Genomic DNA, 17,151 nt, shown 5'->3' with positions numbered 1-17,151 from the left:
TCTACTACCCTGCAAAGGCAAATGAATGCTGCTGTGTAGCACTGCAGTACCACGTCTGTCAGCAGCATCCAGTACACATACAGTGACAGTGACAAAAGGCAAAACAGGCTCCATGGTTGCCATATGGCGTCTGCCAGGGCAATCCAGGGAAAAAGGGCATGAAATGATTGTCTGCCGTTGCTTTCACGGAGGAAGGATTGAGTGATGACATTTACCCAGAATCACCCGCGACACTGTTTTTGCCCCATCATGCATTGGGTTCTCAAGCCAGAATTCCAATGGGCGGGGGAGACTGCGGGAACTATGGGATAGCTATGGGATAGCTACCCACAGTGCAACGCTCCGGAAATCGACGCTAGCCTCGGTACATGGACGCACACCGCCGAATTAATGTGCTTAGTGTGGCCGCATGTACTCGACTTTATACAATCTGTTTTAAAAAAACTGTTTCTGTAAAATCGGAATAATCCCATAGTGTAGACATACCCCAAGTCACAATCTACCATCTTGTGTGCAACTTGCAAGCGTTGTATATGCAAATTAGACATAGACTGTTGGTTCATCTATCAGGCTGAATTTAGTATAAAGTATCTTCTCTGAATGTACAATAATCCTCTGGTTGAAAAGAAAACACTGTAGAAGTAAACATTTAGCTTAATAGGTTTCTTCTGAATGTGAATTTTTCTGACTGGGTAATAAATCCCTGAAAATGAGGGTTGAACAGGAAAGTGCTGACTGACTCTTAAGTTTAGTGGCGGTTGGTATTACACACAGCTTATGAGTTGGCCTGGAGCCCTTAATTAGAGCAGAACATGCAGTGTCAGGTGTTTATAGCTATTCTTGAACTTCAATATTGATTTTTGGGATAGATCTTAATCAGTTTGGTTGGCTCAGAAGTTTGTTTCTTAAATCATTAAGCTACAGCTGCAGCTGTTACGTATAGGATGCTCTAACGACAGGTGTGCGTGCTTCCCATCTTCCTCTAAGGCTAACTAGTATTTGTTCAGTCACTGCTCTGTTGAAGGAAGCCTCTGGAGCAGAAATCAGCAGGCAAAATATCATGTTTGTGAAAGCAGCACAAATGTCCAGAAGCCAAAATTCAGAGACTGTTGTTTTTTTTCTGTACAGCTTATTTAAAGTTTTCTCAAAGGAGAAGGAAAAATTTCCTTTATATGCTCCATCTTTTATCATTGAGAAATTCTACACACTTCATGATACAAAAGAAAATGAACTCCAACATTTTATTTATAAAGCATTCCAGTACTGGCCTTGAACATGTATATTTTTTATAACCGTCCCATAAGCTATATGGACTTGTCTCTACTTTTAAAAATATTATATTCTGAGTACCTCCAGTCCTGCAGTCAGATGTGCAAAGGTAGACATTTACTCTTGAAAGGATCCGATTGCAGAATAAGGATCATAACAGCACAATTCCTGTGTGCCGATTTAGAACAGATCTGTGTTTACCAGCTGCACTAATAAAGCTAAAGAAGAATTTAAAGATATGAGGTTGATTAGGATGGAGGAAGGTTCTCTTCTAAAAAGGTGCAGAATGTTCACTGATCTTTTTTTATACCAAAACATTACTGAACATATGGAAGTCTTGCCTCTCTGTAGGTCAGTCACTGCTCCTTTGAAAGCAAGAGAATGTCACACCCTGCCCACACTGGCTGCGTAAATGCAACATAGTTACAGACTTAAAACAGAGTGCTTATACTGTACCTGACTAGTCATTGGGATGGAAACAGCCTTGCTATATATACACATTCCCAGAAACCCTGTTAACCGGTAATATCAAGTTTAAATACAAAGGCATTTCAACCTGGTGTTTCCTGCATTCTAGTTCTGATTATTCAGGTTCTTATTAAAGTTTCTCTATTTGACTTTTACATGCTGTCTTCTATATCCTTGTATCAAAAAAAAAAAAGTAAAACTACAGTGTACTTGAAAGGTCACATATATTTATAGCTCTTTATGTTCTACCTTGAGCTTCTTCTGCTTCCTGGATTACATTATTTTATTCTCTTTGAATTTGCAAAGTTTAGTCTTGGTATTTTTGTAATGTTGATAAACAACCATGTTTCTCATCATAGCACATACATTATTAATTTCTGTTACTATCCTTCCCCCTAAACTATATATCTTCCCTATTCTTGCTCCTTTCGCTGCTTTTTCTGTTATTTTAAGCTCATTGTACCCAGCAATCATTCCCTTAACAAGGAATCCAGCTGAATGTTTTCCAATATTATTTGACTCACCCATAATCTCTCACTGAAAGCAGTGACCCCAGAAATGTACTGTTGCAGTCATAATGCCAAGCAGCCCTGCCTCTTCTGTCCAATAATTCAGGCAAAGTCCACCTTTTGTCCTATTGGCAACAGCCTTTCCATGGGAGCTCATGTTCAGCTCATTGGCCACCACAACCCCCAAATCTTTTTCAAAGTCACTGCTTGCCAGGAGAGGCCTGTAAGCACGGCCTACGTTCTTTGTTCTCAGATGTATACATTTACATTTAGCCATATGAAAATGCATATTGTGCGCCTGCGGCTAGCTTACCAACCAAATGAAAGGGAAACAATGATAGTACTTTTGTATCACTTTCCTTGTACAAACATTAATTTTCATAATGCCCCTGTGTGGTCTGTAAGTATTATCACCCCATTTTACACTCAGGGAAGCAACAGCTGAGAAGTAAAATGACTTAGCCAAGGTCACATAGCAAGTCAGTGGCAGAGCTCGGAAGAGGATTCAAGGTCTCCTGACTCCCACGGTCATGTCCTTTCTAATGGCTCATATTGTATCCTCTCCATGTCACCTCCCTCTATTAAATCCAATGAAATCACGGGGATTACTTGCAGGAGCAAGGCTTACAGAACTGGGTCCTTAAATTTCAAACTCCTCTGGGCAGATAATGTGTCTTAATTCTACGATTTTTAATACAAGCAGGCAACATTTTAGTCATGTTAATAGACAAGCAATTTAAGCATGTAACAAAAGCTTCAGAGCGCTCCATTTTAGTTATTCCCTGCAGTAAAGTGCTTTTCTGATGAGAGATTTCATATCAAGAACTATTGAAGAAAACTAAAGCTGGTGCCACCATTTCCCCTTATGCAGCTAAGACCCTATTAGAGTGAAAACTTGAAAAGCACTTTTCTTAAAATTACATGCCCCTGTATTCGTTAAGAGCCTGCTGTATATATAGATTTATGCTGTTGCTAAAGAGAGACAAAAGGTACAAAGAGTTCCTGATGGGCATTACTGAGCTGAGAATCACCCAATTTGTGTGGATCCTCTGGGAGCATATTGATGAGAGAGAGCCCTCATTGCCCTTCCATTACTGCCACTACCTTAGAGGAAGGGAGGCACAATGAGATTTCCCAAGAATGTGTTTGATCAAAGACTGGAAGGGAAGGGGGAGAAGCTAGTCTGAGACACTTTCAAAGTCACATTTGAAAACCGGCCATTTCCATATTTCATAACAGTGCTTGGGAGAAGCAGCCACCCCTTCTATAAATATCAGCACACAGTGCTTCGGCTTTCAGATTCAGCTCCACACGCACAGACACACACAGCTGGCACAGACACACACGCACAGACACACACAGCTGGCATGATGCCTGCTGTAGTGGAGGTACAGGGAGCCTAATGACTAGCCAGCACACCAGAGGGTGAAGGTAAACATTCTGTTCCAATACTAAGAAGCTGCTGTGTGAATGTCACTAGTCGTGTCATCCTCAGCCTGGCATCAAGAGACAGCACTCGGCTTTTTCGAAGGAACAGATAAGCTAATGTCGCAGCAAGTTCAAACGCCTCTGAAATCTGCATGCTTTCCTTGCCTTTCATCCTGCAATGCCTAAGTGCTGAGTTTTTGATCAAGGTAAAACGCTCCCAATTAGCAGATCGGGAGGTTTGTCACTAATGAAGCTGCGTTGAGCAGCAATATGTAAATTTACATTGGTTCAGCTCCTGTAGGTTCCGCTGTGGTTTCCTGACCTATGGTTGGTGAGTGTAAGGGAGAGCATCTGTCCATAGAGTTTCTCAGAATTGTAACAAAAAGGGTATTGGAATGTCCTCAGTCTCAGGGTACTACCAGTATTATGGTTGATGATATATATGTAGGTATATAAGTAGGTAGCGTGAATCTTCTGTGAGTTATACTATTGGTCTGGTCAAAGAAAGGTAGGTCACCAGGAAGGGATGTGTCAAACTGAGCAAAATCACTCTCGTGGCATGGAGAGCTTCAATTTCTAAGCAAGGCAGTATTTATAATGCTACTGAAAACAAAGCAGTAAACAAAGTACATGAAGGCTTGACAGTAACATTAGCAAACAGCCACAGTGAAATGACTGAAAAAAAATCAGCTCTGCCTACTTGCAAGAAGAAGAAAAACAGAATTGTTTTTGACAGACAAGACAATGCAGCTGGGGGGTCGGAAGAGTTTGTCTTTTATTTATTTGTTGTTGTTTTTTTTGGCAGCTGTGGATGAAAAATTGCGCTATTAGCTTTTAGCCAGAAGAATAAAGACCCCTTTTTTTCAGTGTTCTACCTAATTAGGAGAAGTATATTTACACCTAACGTTGAGATATTAAGTTTTATGTAATAGGTAGAGGGGCAACTGGGTCATTCAGACTAAGTAGAACACAGATTTCATAGTTTATATAAACAAAATTTGAGGTTTGAAAGCTGTTTCCAAGAAGGATTGAAATGGGGAAGCTATTTCTAGAGCCGGGCAAATTATTCATAATAAATAATGAATTTTATCTTTTTTTTTTCCAATGTCCATGAACAGAATATGATATTTTTTCAGAATTACTGGTTTCATTACTCAAAAATATTGGTCAGAGAGTTTGTGTGAATAATTCTGTGTCTTTTGCAACACCCAAGTAGATCCAATTACAGATAGAAACCTTGGTCTGTAGCTCATTACTAGGGCTGTCTGAATTCAGGAGAAAAATGGAGGTTTTTTTAAAAAAATGTCCTGCATCAGAACACAAATAGAATCACAGGGCTGGAAGGGACCTCGAGAGGTCATCTAGTCCAGTCCCCTGCACTCATGGCAGGACTAAGGATTATCTAGACCAGTGGTCCCCAACCTTTTTCGTCTGGCGGGCGCTGAATGACAAGCCACCGAGGACCGTGGCCGGCAGACGAGCAACCGCCAATATGCCACTGAGAAGCGGCAATGTCCATAGGCGTCGCAGCTGAAATGCCGCCGACAAGCAGCGTCATCCAGAGGCGTCACTGCCGAAATGCCGCTGAAAAACAGCAGCAATTCGGCGGCGACACCTCTGGATGATGATGCTTCTCAGCGGCATTTCGGCAGATGCTCGTCTGCTGGACAGTACCCGGGCGCACATAGATGCCCCGGCAGGCGCCATGTCGCCCGCGGGCACTGGGTTGGGGACCACTGATCTAGACTATCCCTGACAGATGTTTGTCTAACCTGCTGTTAAAACTCTCCAATGATAGCTTTTGATTTTCATGCTGGAATAGACAATTAGTTAGGGCACTCAGCTGGAATGTGGGAGACCCGGGTTCAAATCTCAGCTCTCCCTGATTCAGAGAAGGAAATTGAACCTGGATCTCTCACATCCATGGCAAGCACCAGACTCTGGAATCAGTCTTAATCTTTCCTGTTTGAGCTGTTCCACTTTATATGAATAATTAAATATTAATTGGACCAGAGAGAGACTGACTCCAGTACTTAGGGAAGGGGTTCTCAAACTGGGGGTTGGGACCCCTCTGGGGGTCGCCAGGTTATTACCTGGGGGGTTGCGAGCTGTCAGCCTCCACCCCAAGCCCCACTTTGCCTCCAGCATTTATAATGGTGTTAAATATAGTTAAAAGTGTTTTTAATTTATTAGGGAGGGGTCGCAATAACATTCCAGCTTGTTATTGAAAGGGGTCACCAGTACAAAAGTTTGAGAACCACTGACTTAGGGCAATCACCTAGGTTATTGGAGACGCTGTTTCAAGTCACTGCTTCAAATCAGACAGAAAATGGGTTTGAAACTGAGTATCTCCCACGCCAACTGAGTAGTCTAACCAGCTGGCTATTCTGAGGTAGGTGTCTCCCCTTGACCAGAAATTCCATCCTGGACCCTCAGGTCCTTTTGATGCATCAGGATTTTCCATTTTAAAAAATAAGAGTTTTGCCAACAAATTCCCAGTCAGCTCCGGTCATTAGTAAGTGTACTTTTTGCAAATATTCAGGGTGAAATCATACCCCATTGCCCTTGATGTCAGAGGAACCAGATTTATACCACACTATTCAGAATTTTAATTGTGAGCTATTTAATTGGACAGGCAGGTAACATGGTGTATTTCTCTTGCCTGGTTGATCCCCATTGATCCCATGTTCTTGTTGATAATTCATGATTACCAATTGCAAATTCACTTCCCCACAAGTATGCTGCAAAATATGTTTAAAATTTGCTGTTTCTGTCACCATATATGTCTTGAAACAACTTTATCAATTGAAATGTTATACAAAGGGACCTCAAAAAGGGGATTGAACACAACTGTACCAAATTTATTCAGAACTCTAAGTGATTATTGTAAACAGTGTTCACTCAGCTCTAGTTAACTTGTTCACCAGAACTGGTCAGGAATTTTCAACCAAATATTTTTTCATTGAAAAGTCCCAGTTAGTCAAAACTGAAATCTTTTGTGGCAAAGAGTCAGTTTCCAACACATTTCTTGACTCAAAAAAGTGTTGGAAAAAACGTTTCAGAATTATCAAAACATCCCATTTCAACATTCAACAAATGAAAAAGTCTGGCTTTTCAGCTTGAAACAACTTTTCTTTTAGAAATGTATGCTAATTAGAGTAAAAAATAAAATTAAAAATAATCAAAATTGAAACAAAATGTATCCGCGGACCTGAACTGATTTCTCTTTTCTTTATGGTTCATGAACATTTTCAAGATTTTGACTTTTTGACTTGATTTGGAACAAATTGAAATCATAATTCTGTGTTCATAACATTATAACATCTTCTGGTTTAAATCAATGTGGTTTCATAAATTCAAATCTGTGCATTCTATTATTGCCATCTTTTCTCTTGTTCCCAAATTAGACTCCAAATAATTTCCTCAAGGTACCATTACCTTGGGACCCATACCTGCACAGCCACCTGATCCAGGTATTCCAGGAGTAGACAGAATTCAAGAAAGAGGAAGCAGGTGGATCAGGAAAAAGGGATGACACACACTGAAACACACAGGCCCTATCCCAAGCCCACCTCCTAATGCCTATCCATTGCCAGGGCTGCCAGTGTGCTTTGTGTGAATTTGGGAGGGGCAGGATGACAATGCTAAATTGGTGGCCATGTCAGGAGTTGGTCCAATTTCATCACCACATGAGTAAGCAGAGAGTATGGATGAGGAAGGAGCAAGCATGTCTCTGAATATCTGCCTTGGATAATTGTTTAACAGGATCAGGACATTTTTAAAAAACAATAGAAATGTGTAGGGGTTCATGTGTTCAGTAAATATGTATGAAATGTTTCTCCAGGAAGAAGGGCAGAGTTCTCATAATGGAGGAGCAGCCATTATGTTATTTCTTTGATATCGTAGTGGGGGCATTGATCTTGGAATTGTTTGTTTAATAATATAAGCAATTTAAAAAAGTTTGCTTTAATAAACTTAGTTCATGACCCTCTAATGAGCAGTGCATGGGTGCAAAGGTCCACCTACATAGAGCTCTTTGCAGGATTGAGGTTTCAATCAGTGATCCGAAATCCATTAGAAATCATCTTAGTGACGTCAGTGGCCCTTGGATCAAATCCATAGTGTGTGAACAGTTGTCATGACACTTCCCTAATTGATTTGATTTCATATTAAAGCATCCATGTAAATTTTCCTCCATGTATGATTTGATCAATATCCGTATACCAAAGCTATGATTAATTTTCAGCATAGCAGAAGCCAATTGAGCTATTGACATCTGGTAATAACAAGCTTCATGGGTTTCACTATATAATTGTCTGTAAGACTATATAATTACTTAGTATCTTCAGTTGTATAGATGAAAAATTCTGTATAGGTCATAATACCTTAGGAGAAGAGGTCTATTTACTCCTTTTCATTATTAGATTATCAAGAAAACATGAAAAATCAGCCGAGGTGTCTCTTTTCTGTACCCATACACTTGTAAAAACTATACTAATGGGTGTTCTCCTTCATGCATCACATCTCCAGTTTAATTTAGTGAACTGCAGGTGAATTTAGGACTTCATCTGTTCAAAAAAAATAATTGTATTTAACTGCAGCTGCTTGGAGCTATTGACATATTGTAACCACAGAGAACATTTTAAAAAGAATACCCGTAGGATTTCCCAAGTTCTGAGAAAACATTTGCCTTATGTATTTAAAAGCTGGCTAGAGGCTTTTTGCATACATCCTAGCATCCTTCCCATACTGTTTGCCTGACTTCATTTACTGCTTTCCTAGCCATATAACCAGCCTACAAAGAGTTAGGATAATCTAGTCTGTCAGTAGTACAATTGGAAATGGTAATTGAAATTGAAAGTGGTATCTCCCAGGCTCCCTCCATTTTAGTATCTCTCATCTCCTGCTAGAAGCCCTGCAATACACCTTTTTGTTTGTGCTCTGAGCAGCAGCAATCAAGCTGGGAAAGGGGGGAAAAACAACGGCGGAACAAATTGCTTGTTGAGGTGGTTCTTGTTTTGATCCGATTCAGCTGTTTATGTGAAATGGACTCATTTCTCTGTGGCACTCAGTTTTATTGCACAGCAGGAAAGAAGCCATTTGGAATAATACCTGTTCCACAGGCATATCAGTATAATGAATGCTTACCATTCTCTCTCTCTCTCTCTCTCTCTCACTCACACACACACACACACACACACACACACACACACACACACACACACACACTAGCAAGTTAGTTTGAACAAAATGAAGATTTACGTAGCACGTCACAGTCCTTTGGAAAACTTGCTGATCTAATAGATAGAGACTAGAGCCACTTTACAAGTCCTGCAGTAGAATTGCTGTATGTGTTAAAGGCTCTGAATTCCCCTTTACCTTTTCCTCTGTGGACTACTGGGTCCTTACCAGAGCCATAACTAGGGATTTTTGCACCCGAGGCAAGAGACAGGGGCGGCACGTCCGGCTCTTCCCTCTCAGAGGGAAGGACCCGCCACCAAATTTCCGCCGAAGAGCCGGATGTGCCGCCCCTCTCCCTTGCCGACGATCGGCGGAAATTCGGCAACGGGTCCCTCAGTCCTCGGAGGGAAGGACTTGCTGCCGAATTGCCGCTGAAGGAGAGACTTTCTGCGCCCCTGACTTTCCGTGCCCGAGGCAAGTGCCTCACTCTCCTTGCCCTCGTTACGGCACTGGTCCTAACATTACTTCTGACAATGATTTTTACCACTGGCAATATAAAGCATGACCCAAATCTCCTTGAAAGCTCTGTTGTGAAATAAGGAGGTGAAAGAGACAACAGGGAAATAGTTCTTGTGGGGTTTTTTTTTATTATTATTTGCTACTATTGCTCCTCCTTCCACTGTCTCTCTCTAGGCCAAATCCTGCAAGATGCAGCGTGCCAGGTATGAGGTTCTGAATGCCCTCAACTCCCGCTGGTTTCACCCATGCTGGACCAGGCCCTAATTAGCAAGATTTCCTTTAATTTAGCTCTATCTTTTTCCCCGCAAACTGCCAGTAATGCTGTATGCCTACCAGCTACACAGGAGAATTTCTGAAATTCAAACAATTTCTTCAGTGTAGTGAAGTCAGGCAGGCTGGCTAGCTAATGGGAGTTCTTGGGAGAGAACCTGTGAACTTCACACAGACATCTTTAGTGCCTGACAATACCAGCACAACTAGATATCTCTAAATGTTATAGAAATTGGGAGCCAACGCATAGCCTGTCATATCATGTCTAGTTTATTTGGTTAATAGACAGTCTTTTAAAGGAGGAAAAGTCTGATGCATGAAGCATCAACTGTCAGTCAGAATGTGTTGGTATTTAGCAGAGATCCCAAACACACATCAGATGTTGGGAAAGTGACAATAGGAAACATCTGAAATCTCCACCTGATGCTTTGACTGCAGAATGATTGTTTTTCTGAGTTTTTGTTTTTTAAGTAGCCCTTTCCATGAGCCGTTCAAAAATGTAGCAAGACCCTATTAAGACCATTCAGTGTATCTGCACTGATCAAAAAGTGCTTTCATGCTAATCCAAATTTCACATTGATTTTGTTGGAAGAAATTGGTTAGTGACTTTGAACGTGCACCTTCAGTCTTGCACTTGACAAATTCCTGGCAAAATATGTGTATGCTTCAACATCAGAATGACATGGTTTTGTCCTTCATGAGCGTCAAAGACAGAGATGGGTGAAGTGTGTGGAAAGTTTAGGCTCATTGGTGTATAACAAACCTCAAGGGGAAAACTTTATTTTATAAAACTCTATTTATTGCTATTCAGAATTCTCAGGGGAAGGCTTGATGTTTTAACATGCATACAAAGTTGTCACTTCAGGACTTCACTGACATGCAAACCATAAACTCACAGCTGTTTACAGGCATTTCATTCATCTAAGAGGAGGGCTAATTTACACAACTATGAAGGAGGAGGAAGTGCTAAAATTACGGTTCATTGAAGGGTTTTTAAGTCAAGAAGGATTCTTCCAAAGTAGTCGGTGACAGCTCAGTCACGGACACTTAGATGCTGCCTGTTTCCCCATCCAAATGGCTAATTGAGTCTCTCCCTGTCAAACTGCTGCTTGGTTGTGTTTTCTTGTTTTGTATTCTCTGCTTCATTGGTTGTTGTTTTTGTGTTTATTCACAGTACCGCCATAAATAGTGCAATTAAGGCTACTTAAAAGATTAACATTGTCACCACAGGCATTGCAGAGGAGACTAAAATCTCCATCACAATGCATTGTCTCTGGCAGGTACTATGGCAAAACAAATTCATTGAAGCAATGTTAGTAGTACATACATGCCTATGGACAGAATAAACATAACCTGAAAGCTCATAAATACAAAAAAAACCCTCCCTAGACTTCTTTTGAAAGGGGGTGGAGGGGAGTGCTGTTTATATGACTCTAGAATGCTTTCTCTGTCTCTGTTGTTGAAGAGATAAATTGTTCCCACTGAAAAGTGTTCCATTTTTAAATGTTTCAATCCTCGGTACACTTTGGTATCTCAGAATAACTACCAAATTCTCTCAATTACTTAGCAACCAATCGTTTGAAATCTTGTAATTTAACCACAGGGTAGGTATGACGAGCTTTATAGTTACCACCAAATACCAAAGTGCCATAATGGAAATTAACTAAAAATTGGTCTCTCAGCAACACTAACTGGTAGAATTTGGAAAGAGCCATGAATGGAATAACATAAGCAATTCGTCTATGTTTTTCATTTATACTAGTGCTAGGAGATTGAATCTGAGCTTCCAGACAAGCCTGAGGCAGAAGAGATACAAATGTTGAGTTCCAGCCATAAAATACATTTTTGTACATTTCAATTCTACATTGTGTATGACTATTCAGTGTGTATGAACTCTTAGTGTATCTATTTTTTACTCAGCTAGATAGAGAAACATTAAATGTATGATTAGGTCCCCATCCTACACTGCATTTTATGAACAGAAGGGGTCCTTCAAAAATGATCAGAAAAGAATGGCAGGGAGGCAAAATCGCACATTATGCCGTGGTTTTAACAATCCCACTTTTAAAAAAGGAGCACAGATCTATATAGACTTTTAAGCAATTCCTTTAAACCATGTCCTCTCCCTACTTCCCCTGCCTTTTTCTTTAATGGCTACCACTACGGAACATCAGAGTCTATACAGCTAATAGCATATCAGTGGATTAAATAAAAAAAATGCAATATTGAATCTGAGAATTATACATTAATCAGATGGTGTACATGTTGTTTTCTCCCTTTTGGTGTTTTTCTAGGAGCAGCACACGGGAAAGGGAAGCTATCTGCAGAGGCAATGACAATTGAAAATCCGTGTGACACAGAAAACATTTCAAGTAATGATGGTATGGTTATTTGGTGTTTTAATATCACACAAAACAAGTCTAGCGTGCTGGCTAAATAGATAGAACTAGTAGAGATGCCTATCTAAAGTGTGTGTGTGTGTGTGTGTGTGTGTGTGAAAATGGCTCCTTTTTTAAAAAAAATTGTGAAGTGTCTAATGTTTCTTGTCCCATTGCTTCACAAAATTCAAAACATATAAAGATTTTAGCAGCATCCTAGCTCTTGGGTTTTGTAATTTCAGGTACAATTCCACAGTGATAAGTGCTTTATAAATGCTGATATTTTAAGATATACAGATCAGATAGCTTTCAATATTGGCTCATCCAAAGGGCCATTTTCAGCAGCTTACTAAGAGATTATAAATGTTGGTTTCCAGCCATTATTCGCTTGCTCGCTCTTTTCACTGCTTTAATAATGTGGTGACCATTCCAGTCCTTTTATATAATTTTTTTTTAAACCCTGCACCTTCATTTACTGACACAATAGGAATAAGAGAAAAATGAAAAGATACCTTAGAAAATTCCAAAATCAACAACTTCGTTTCAGTTTCTGTTTTGTTTCAATTTTCCTGTCACATCATTTGCAAAAGCCATGCAATCAAAAGCAAGGAAATGAACAGTTAATGACATCACAGATTTTACACTATCCATATAAAGAACATAAGCAAGTTACTCTCAAGTAAAAAGAAATGACTATTTTGTCACAACAGAACAACCTTACTCTGACCATAAATAAATGCACTGCTTCCTTAATAATCTGGGAATATAAGTAAAAAAATATAAAAAGGATTAAATATTTATTAGAAAATATCTGAAGAAACTAATGATGTTTGGAATTAGGGGCTTAATTCAACACCTTTCTTTCATTGGTAATCTGGGAATATAACACACAAAAATCTTTCTGAAATAAAAACCCAAAAACCTCCGAGGCACACTATCATAGCCAATGGCGCCTGCCATGCTTTCAGTAATGTGGGTCGTATGCTTGGTTATTCTGAAGCTTTTCCTCTCCTCTGACTGGGAATGCATTCACTTCTCCAGCTAGGGAGAAATCTTTCTCTAGTCATGCTGAGAGCCACAAAGGAGCCCACCGCTGGAGGGAGAAGTATTAGTGACTCAGAGGAGTGGCCCAAAATCACAAAAATTTAAAGGGACAGTTCTGGAGAAACTGTACAGAGAAACACTAGGGAAATTCCCATCTTCATTTTTTTAAATCCCTTTCCCAGTTGATGTTCAATACGTTTATGTTCAACCTCACTGAAATTCTCAACTTGCCCTGTGATGCTGAGCCTCAGACTTACGAGGTGCTCCTTTTCGGACGTAGAACAAAACACCCTAGGCCCTTAACCTATCCCCTCCATGACACTTGTAAGGTTATGTTACTGTAGTATGACCCATTGATTGGTTTAGAAGCTCTCCAACCCTGGGTGAAATCCTGGCCCTATTAAAGTCCACCGCAAAATTCCCAGTAACTTCAAGGGGACAGGGTTAGCACTCTTCCTGTTACAGCAGGGCTTACTAGCACCACTGCAGGAACAGACTCAATAAGATTTATGGGTGCTTGGCACTTCTCAGGACTTGCTCCTGCATTAGTACATCCACTGCATCCTCTTTGTCCAGGGGATTGACAATGTCCACTTCTGGCAGAGAACCTCCAGTCAAGATTTCTGCCTGGGAGTGAAATTAATTTAGTTTCTGAACTGTCTCCATGCAGGGCTTTGTTTTTCTCACTGGTGGGTATTCTGTGCCCCAAGTGAAGTCCTGTGGAACTCCCCTGTTCTGCACTGTAATCCTTGAGTCCTTGTTGCAACCGTCAGTCTAGCTCTAGGAGCATTGGATGGGACTGTCGTTAAAGCCTGCAGTGCTGCTCCATAATTGCCCCAAAGGGTTGCTGATAAATGTGAAGTATATCTCCCCATCAGCATCCCCAAGCCCCCTCCCCCCATTCCCCCACATCTGAGCAGGATTGCACTGTCCACAGGGAGATGATTGGCTGCTTGTCATAGGATAAAAAACGAAGGCAGGCTTACCGGTTTTTGATGCTTTGGTCTGATATAACTAAACATCCATTTAATTAAAAATGAAATGAATTAAATTTCACAAGTAATTAGTCTAGAATATGAACTAGGTCTTTTGGTATTCTCAGAAAAACAACCACATTAAAGTGGCTGACATTTTGAGGTTTTTGAAAAAGCTGCTACTGCACATGCACAATGACTCCATTCCTTAATGTTTTTTTATTCTGCATTCCATTTCTGCTATGAAAAAGCCTATTAAGAATAATCCACAAACCATAGCTAAACACATGTTGCATCATTTCTCCATAATCTGGAGTGGATACTTTTCCTATTAGACATTCATTCCATACACCAAAGGAGCTATTACCGTGTCTGTTCTGAATACGCATGATGAATCATTCACAAATAACTCATCAAAAGCCTACCAGGTGTATTGACGTGATATTGAGTCAGAAGGAGGTTCACACACACATAGAAGCAGAACATTTTTTCCTTTTTGCTCATTTTTCAGAACTTTCATTTGGATGCTAAGGTTTTCCCAGAGAGACTCCAACTATCAGCAATGGATGCACAAAAGTGCCCGTACCAAACACGTAAATACTACCATAAAAATAAACTACAAAAATGGGTTTGCCATAAAGAGTCTCAATAAAACTCACAAAAATAAAGCAGTTCCGAACAAAGGCTGAGAGTGCATGATGAAATCATCCCATTTTATTTAAGTATAGCTAGGACCTCATGAACAAATCTCCTGTGCCGTATGTTCTGTGATTCCTTTGGCACTACAGAGAGAGTGAGACAGCCTTCCTTTTGCATTAGACCTTGTTTTTTATATTTAATGAAAAGTGTATGATGCCTTTTTATTATTTAATATTACATTAATTGAAGCATAAAAATGTAAGATCAGCATTTAATTATGATATAATTAGTGATGGGTCCAAATTCTAAATTTCAGATCAGAATCCAGACCCAAACTTTCCCCAAAGTTTGAGGTGTTCAAAGCCAAGATTTTTGTTTGGGCTGTTATAGAGACTGTGAAAATTCAGATCTAGACGAAAAGTCTGGGGGGAATCTAGATCCAGAGGTTCTCTAATAATTTTGATGGGTATCTTATTACACTGTTCATAATCTACATTAAATAATGAAACCATTAAGAAGATCTTATATAAGAGAAAGCTACAAAGACTTACAGCAAAGATATTTTAGTGCTCTATTCCCTTAGGTTAGGAGCAGCTATTACTTGCCAGGATGAACTTGACTGAAGTTTGACAACCTTATTGTTTTGTTTTCAGCTGAAATGAATAGTCAGGTTGAAAGTATAAATGAACATTCAGAAATGCAGCCAGAAGATTAACAAATAGGTAAGTCTCCTATGACCAGTGTTTCACTGCAAGTATGCATAGCCATGCTGATTCCATTTGAAAAAAAGATCTGTTGTATTAATGGCCCAAAGGTGTAAACATGACCCAATCACTGTCTAACGTTAAACAGTGTTAAACAAGGTCTGGGATTCGGTCTAACAGGGACCTCAGCCTGCTTAGTACCATGGCAAACACACCATTAAAAATCTTTTAAACCTTTTACTAAAGATATAGAAAAGGAAAAACAGTTAAAGCATTTGAAATGCAAAGCATTAAATAAGGCTTTCATTTTAACAAGATTTCATGTTCCTTTAGCTGGAGAGAGCTTTTAGAAGGAAAAACACACACCTTGTTTGACAGTCCCTTAGATGGTATCAAAGATGGCAATAATGGTCCTATTGGGAAAAAGAGCAGCCGTTAATTGAGATGAGCTGGAGCTGCTGCTGCTGTTGCTGTTAACCGTCCAATCCCGTCCCGCCATCCCAGATGGCGGTTGGGATGTCATCTGGGTCCATCTCTCTGGCCTGGTCTGGTCAGGACGTCCCTCAGGATTAGGATGAAAAAGCTCCAATGTGATACCAAGTGGGGTAGCAACCATGATGGTAAAGCTTGCTCCAGCAGCCTCTCTCTGTTCTTCCATATTCTCCTCACAAAGTCTCTTTCAGGACCCAAAAAGGGAGTGGTGGATTAGGCTAATATTAGACAGACAAATTTTGGTTCATTAATTTCCAGTTCCACATCTTGTGTTTTTACTAAAAATTATTTTAACATAGTCCTTTAACTACATCATTAGGTCCTTTCATTTAGTTTTTCTGTCTCCTTTTCATACCTTTTCCCATCAACGTTTATTATAATAGATTATTTTGACACATTATGAACTTTTGCATCCCGAAATTAGGGACTTTGCCTTACGTAGGCAACTGTTACATCCCTTTACCTCCCCCCCCCAAAAAGTGTCTGGTCACCTTAATTAGAATATACAAAATTAGAAAAAGCAACACGTGGGGAAAGTATTAATTATGTGACATTAATTGTCATATAAATAATATAATAGCATTCTGCAACTGTAACGTACTTAGACTGTGTATGGTCTAAGATCAGAACCCAGATAGCAGCACTATTAGCAATGAAAGAGTAACCGAGTGAATGTTTTTTTGTCATTGTTTAGGAAAATGAAAAGCAATTTTATACTAGTGGGAATTAAGTTCAGTTCTCTGATATCTGTATTCTGGGAACAACAGGTTTGTGTCATGAGGCTTTTATGCCCTTGGCTCTATAATACCTAATGTCACTTCTAACTAGACTGCTGTAAAACAAGGATGAAGTCAGTTGGCTGCCTTTTTTAGCTTTACTGCTTTATATACTGAATGATGGTGCCATTGCACGAGTGCACAATTGTTATTGCAGCAGAAATGGAAAAGAACAGTTATGTTCATAGACAATAAACAATCTGACTCCTCGATAAAAACGAGTAATCTGCTAGAGATAAAAAGTCCCTGGCACACCCCAATTACAAAAGAAAATGTTGATCCCTGCTGAAGATATGCAGTTTCAAAGCATTAATACACACCTCTCCCCCTGTATAGGGCTATTATCAGATGCCAATATCATATACAGCAAGATGTGTTATTTATGCTCGTAATGGGATTTCATGTAGCTCAAGACCAAATATAGAAGCTTTACAACAGCGGCAGCTGTGTCACAGAGATTTAAAAAGCAAGGTCTTATTACTGTGTATACCCCTTTGTCC

The 17,151-nt window shown here is 39.8% G+C and overlaps 1 protein-coding gene across 3 annotated transcripts in view; it reads left to right on the top strand.

Moving 5' to 3' along the window:
* Nucleotides 1-17,151, top strand: part of MACROD2 (mono-ADP ribosylhydrolase 2) — a 1,343,640-nt gene that overhangs the window by 1,320,044 nt on the left and 6,445 nt on the right. For all 3 annotated transcript variants that reach the window (XM_045009265.1, XM_045009263.1, XM_045009264.1), the window contains exons 17-18: nt 11,939-12,025; nt 15,333-15,401. In XM_045009265.1, coding sequence (XP_044865200.1) covers nt 11,939-12,025; nt 15,333-15,394 — 149 coding nt within the window. In that variant the 3' untranslated portion in view covers nt 15,395-15,401. The remainder of the gene's footprint in view (nt 1-11,938; nt 12,026-15,332; nt 15,402-17,151) is intronic.

The sequence above is a fragment of the Mauremys mutica genome, chromosome 3 (assembly GCF_020497125.1).
Source record: "Mauremys mutica isolate MM-2020 ecotype Southern chromosome 3, ASM2049712v1, whole genome shotgun sequence".
In the NCBI taxonomy this organism is placed as follows: Eukaryota; Metazoa; Chordata; order Testudines; family Geoemydidae; genus Mauremys; species Mauremys mutica.
The sequence above is the reverse complement of the archived record's forward strand: the minus strand, read 5'-3'. Positions and strand labels throughout refer to the sequence as shown.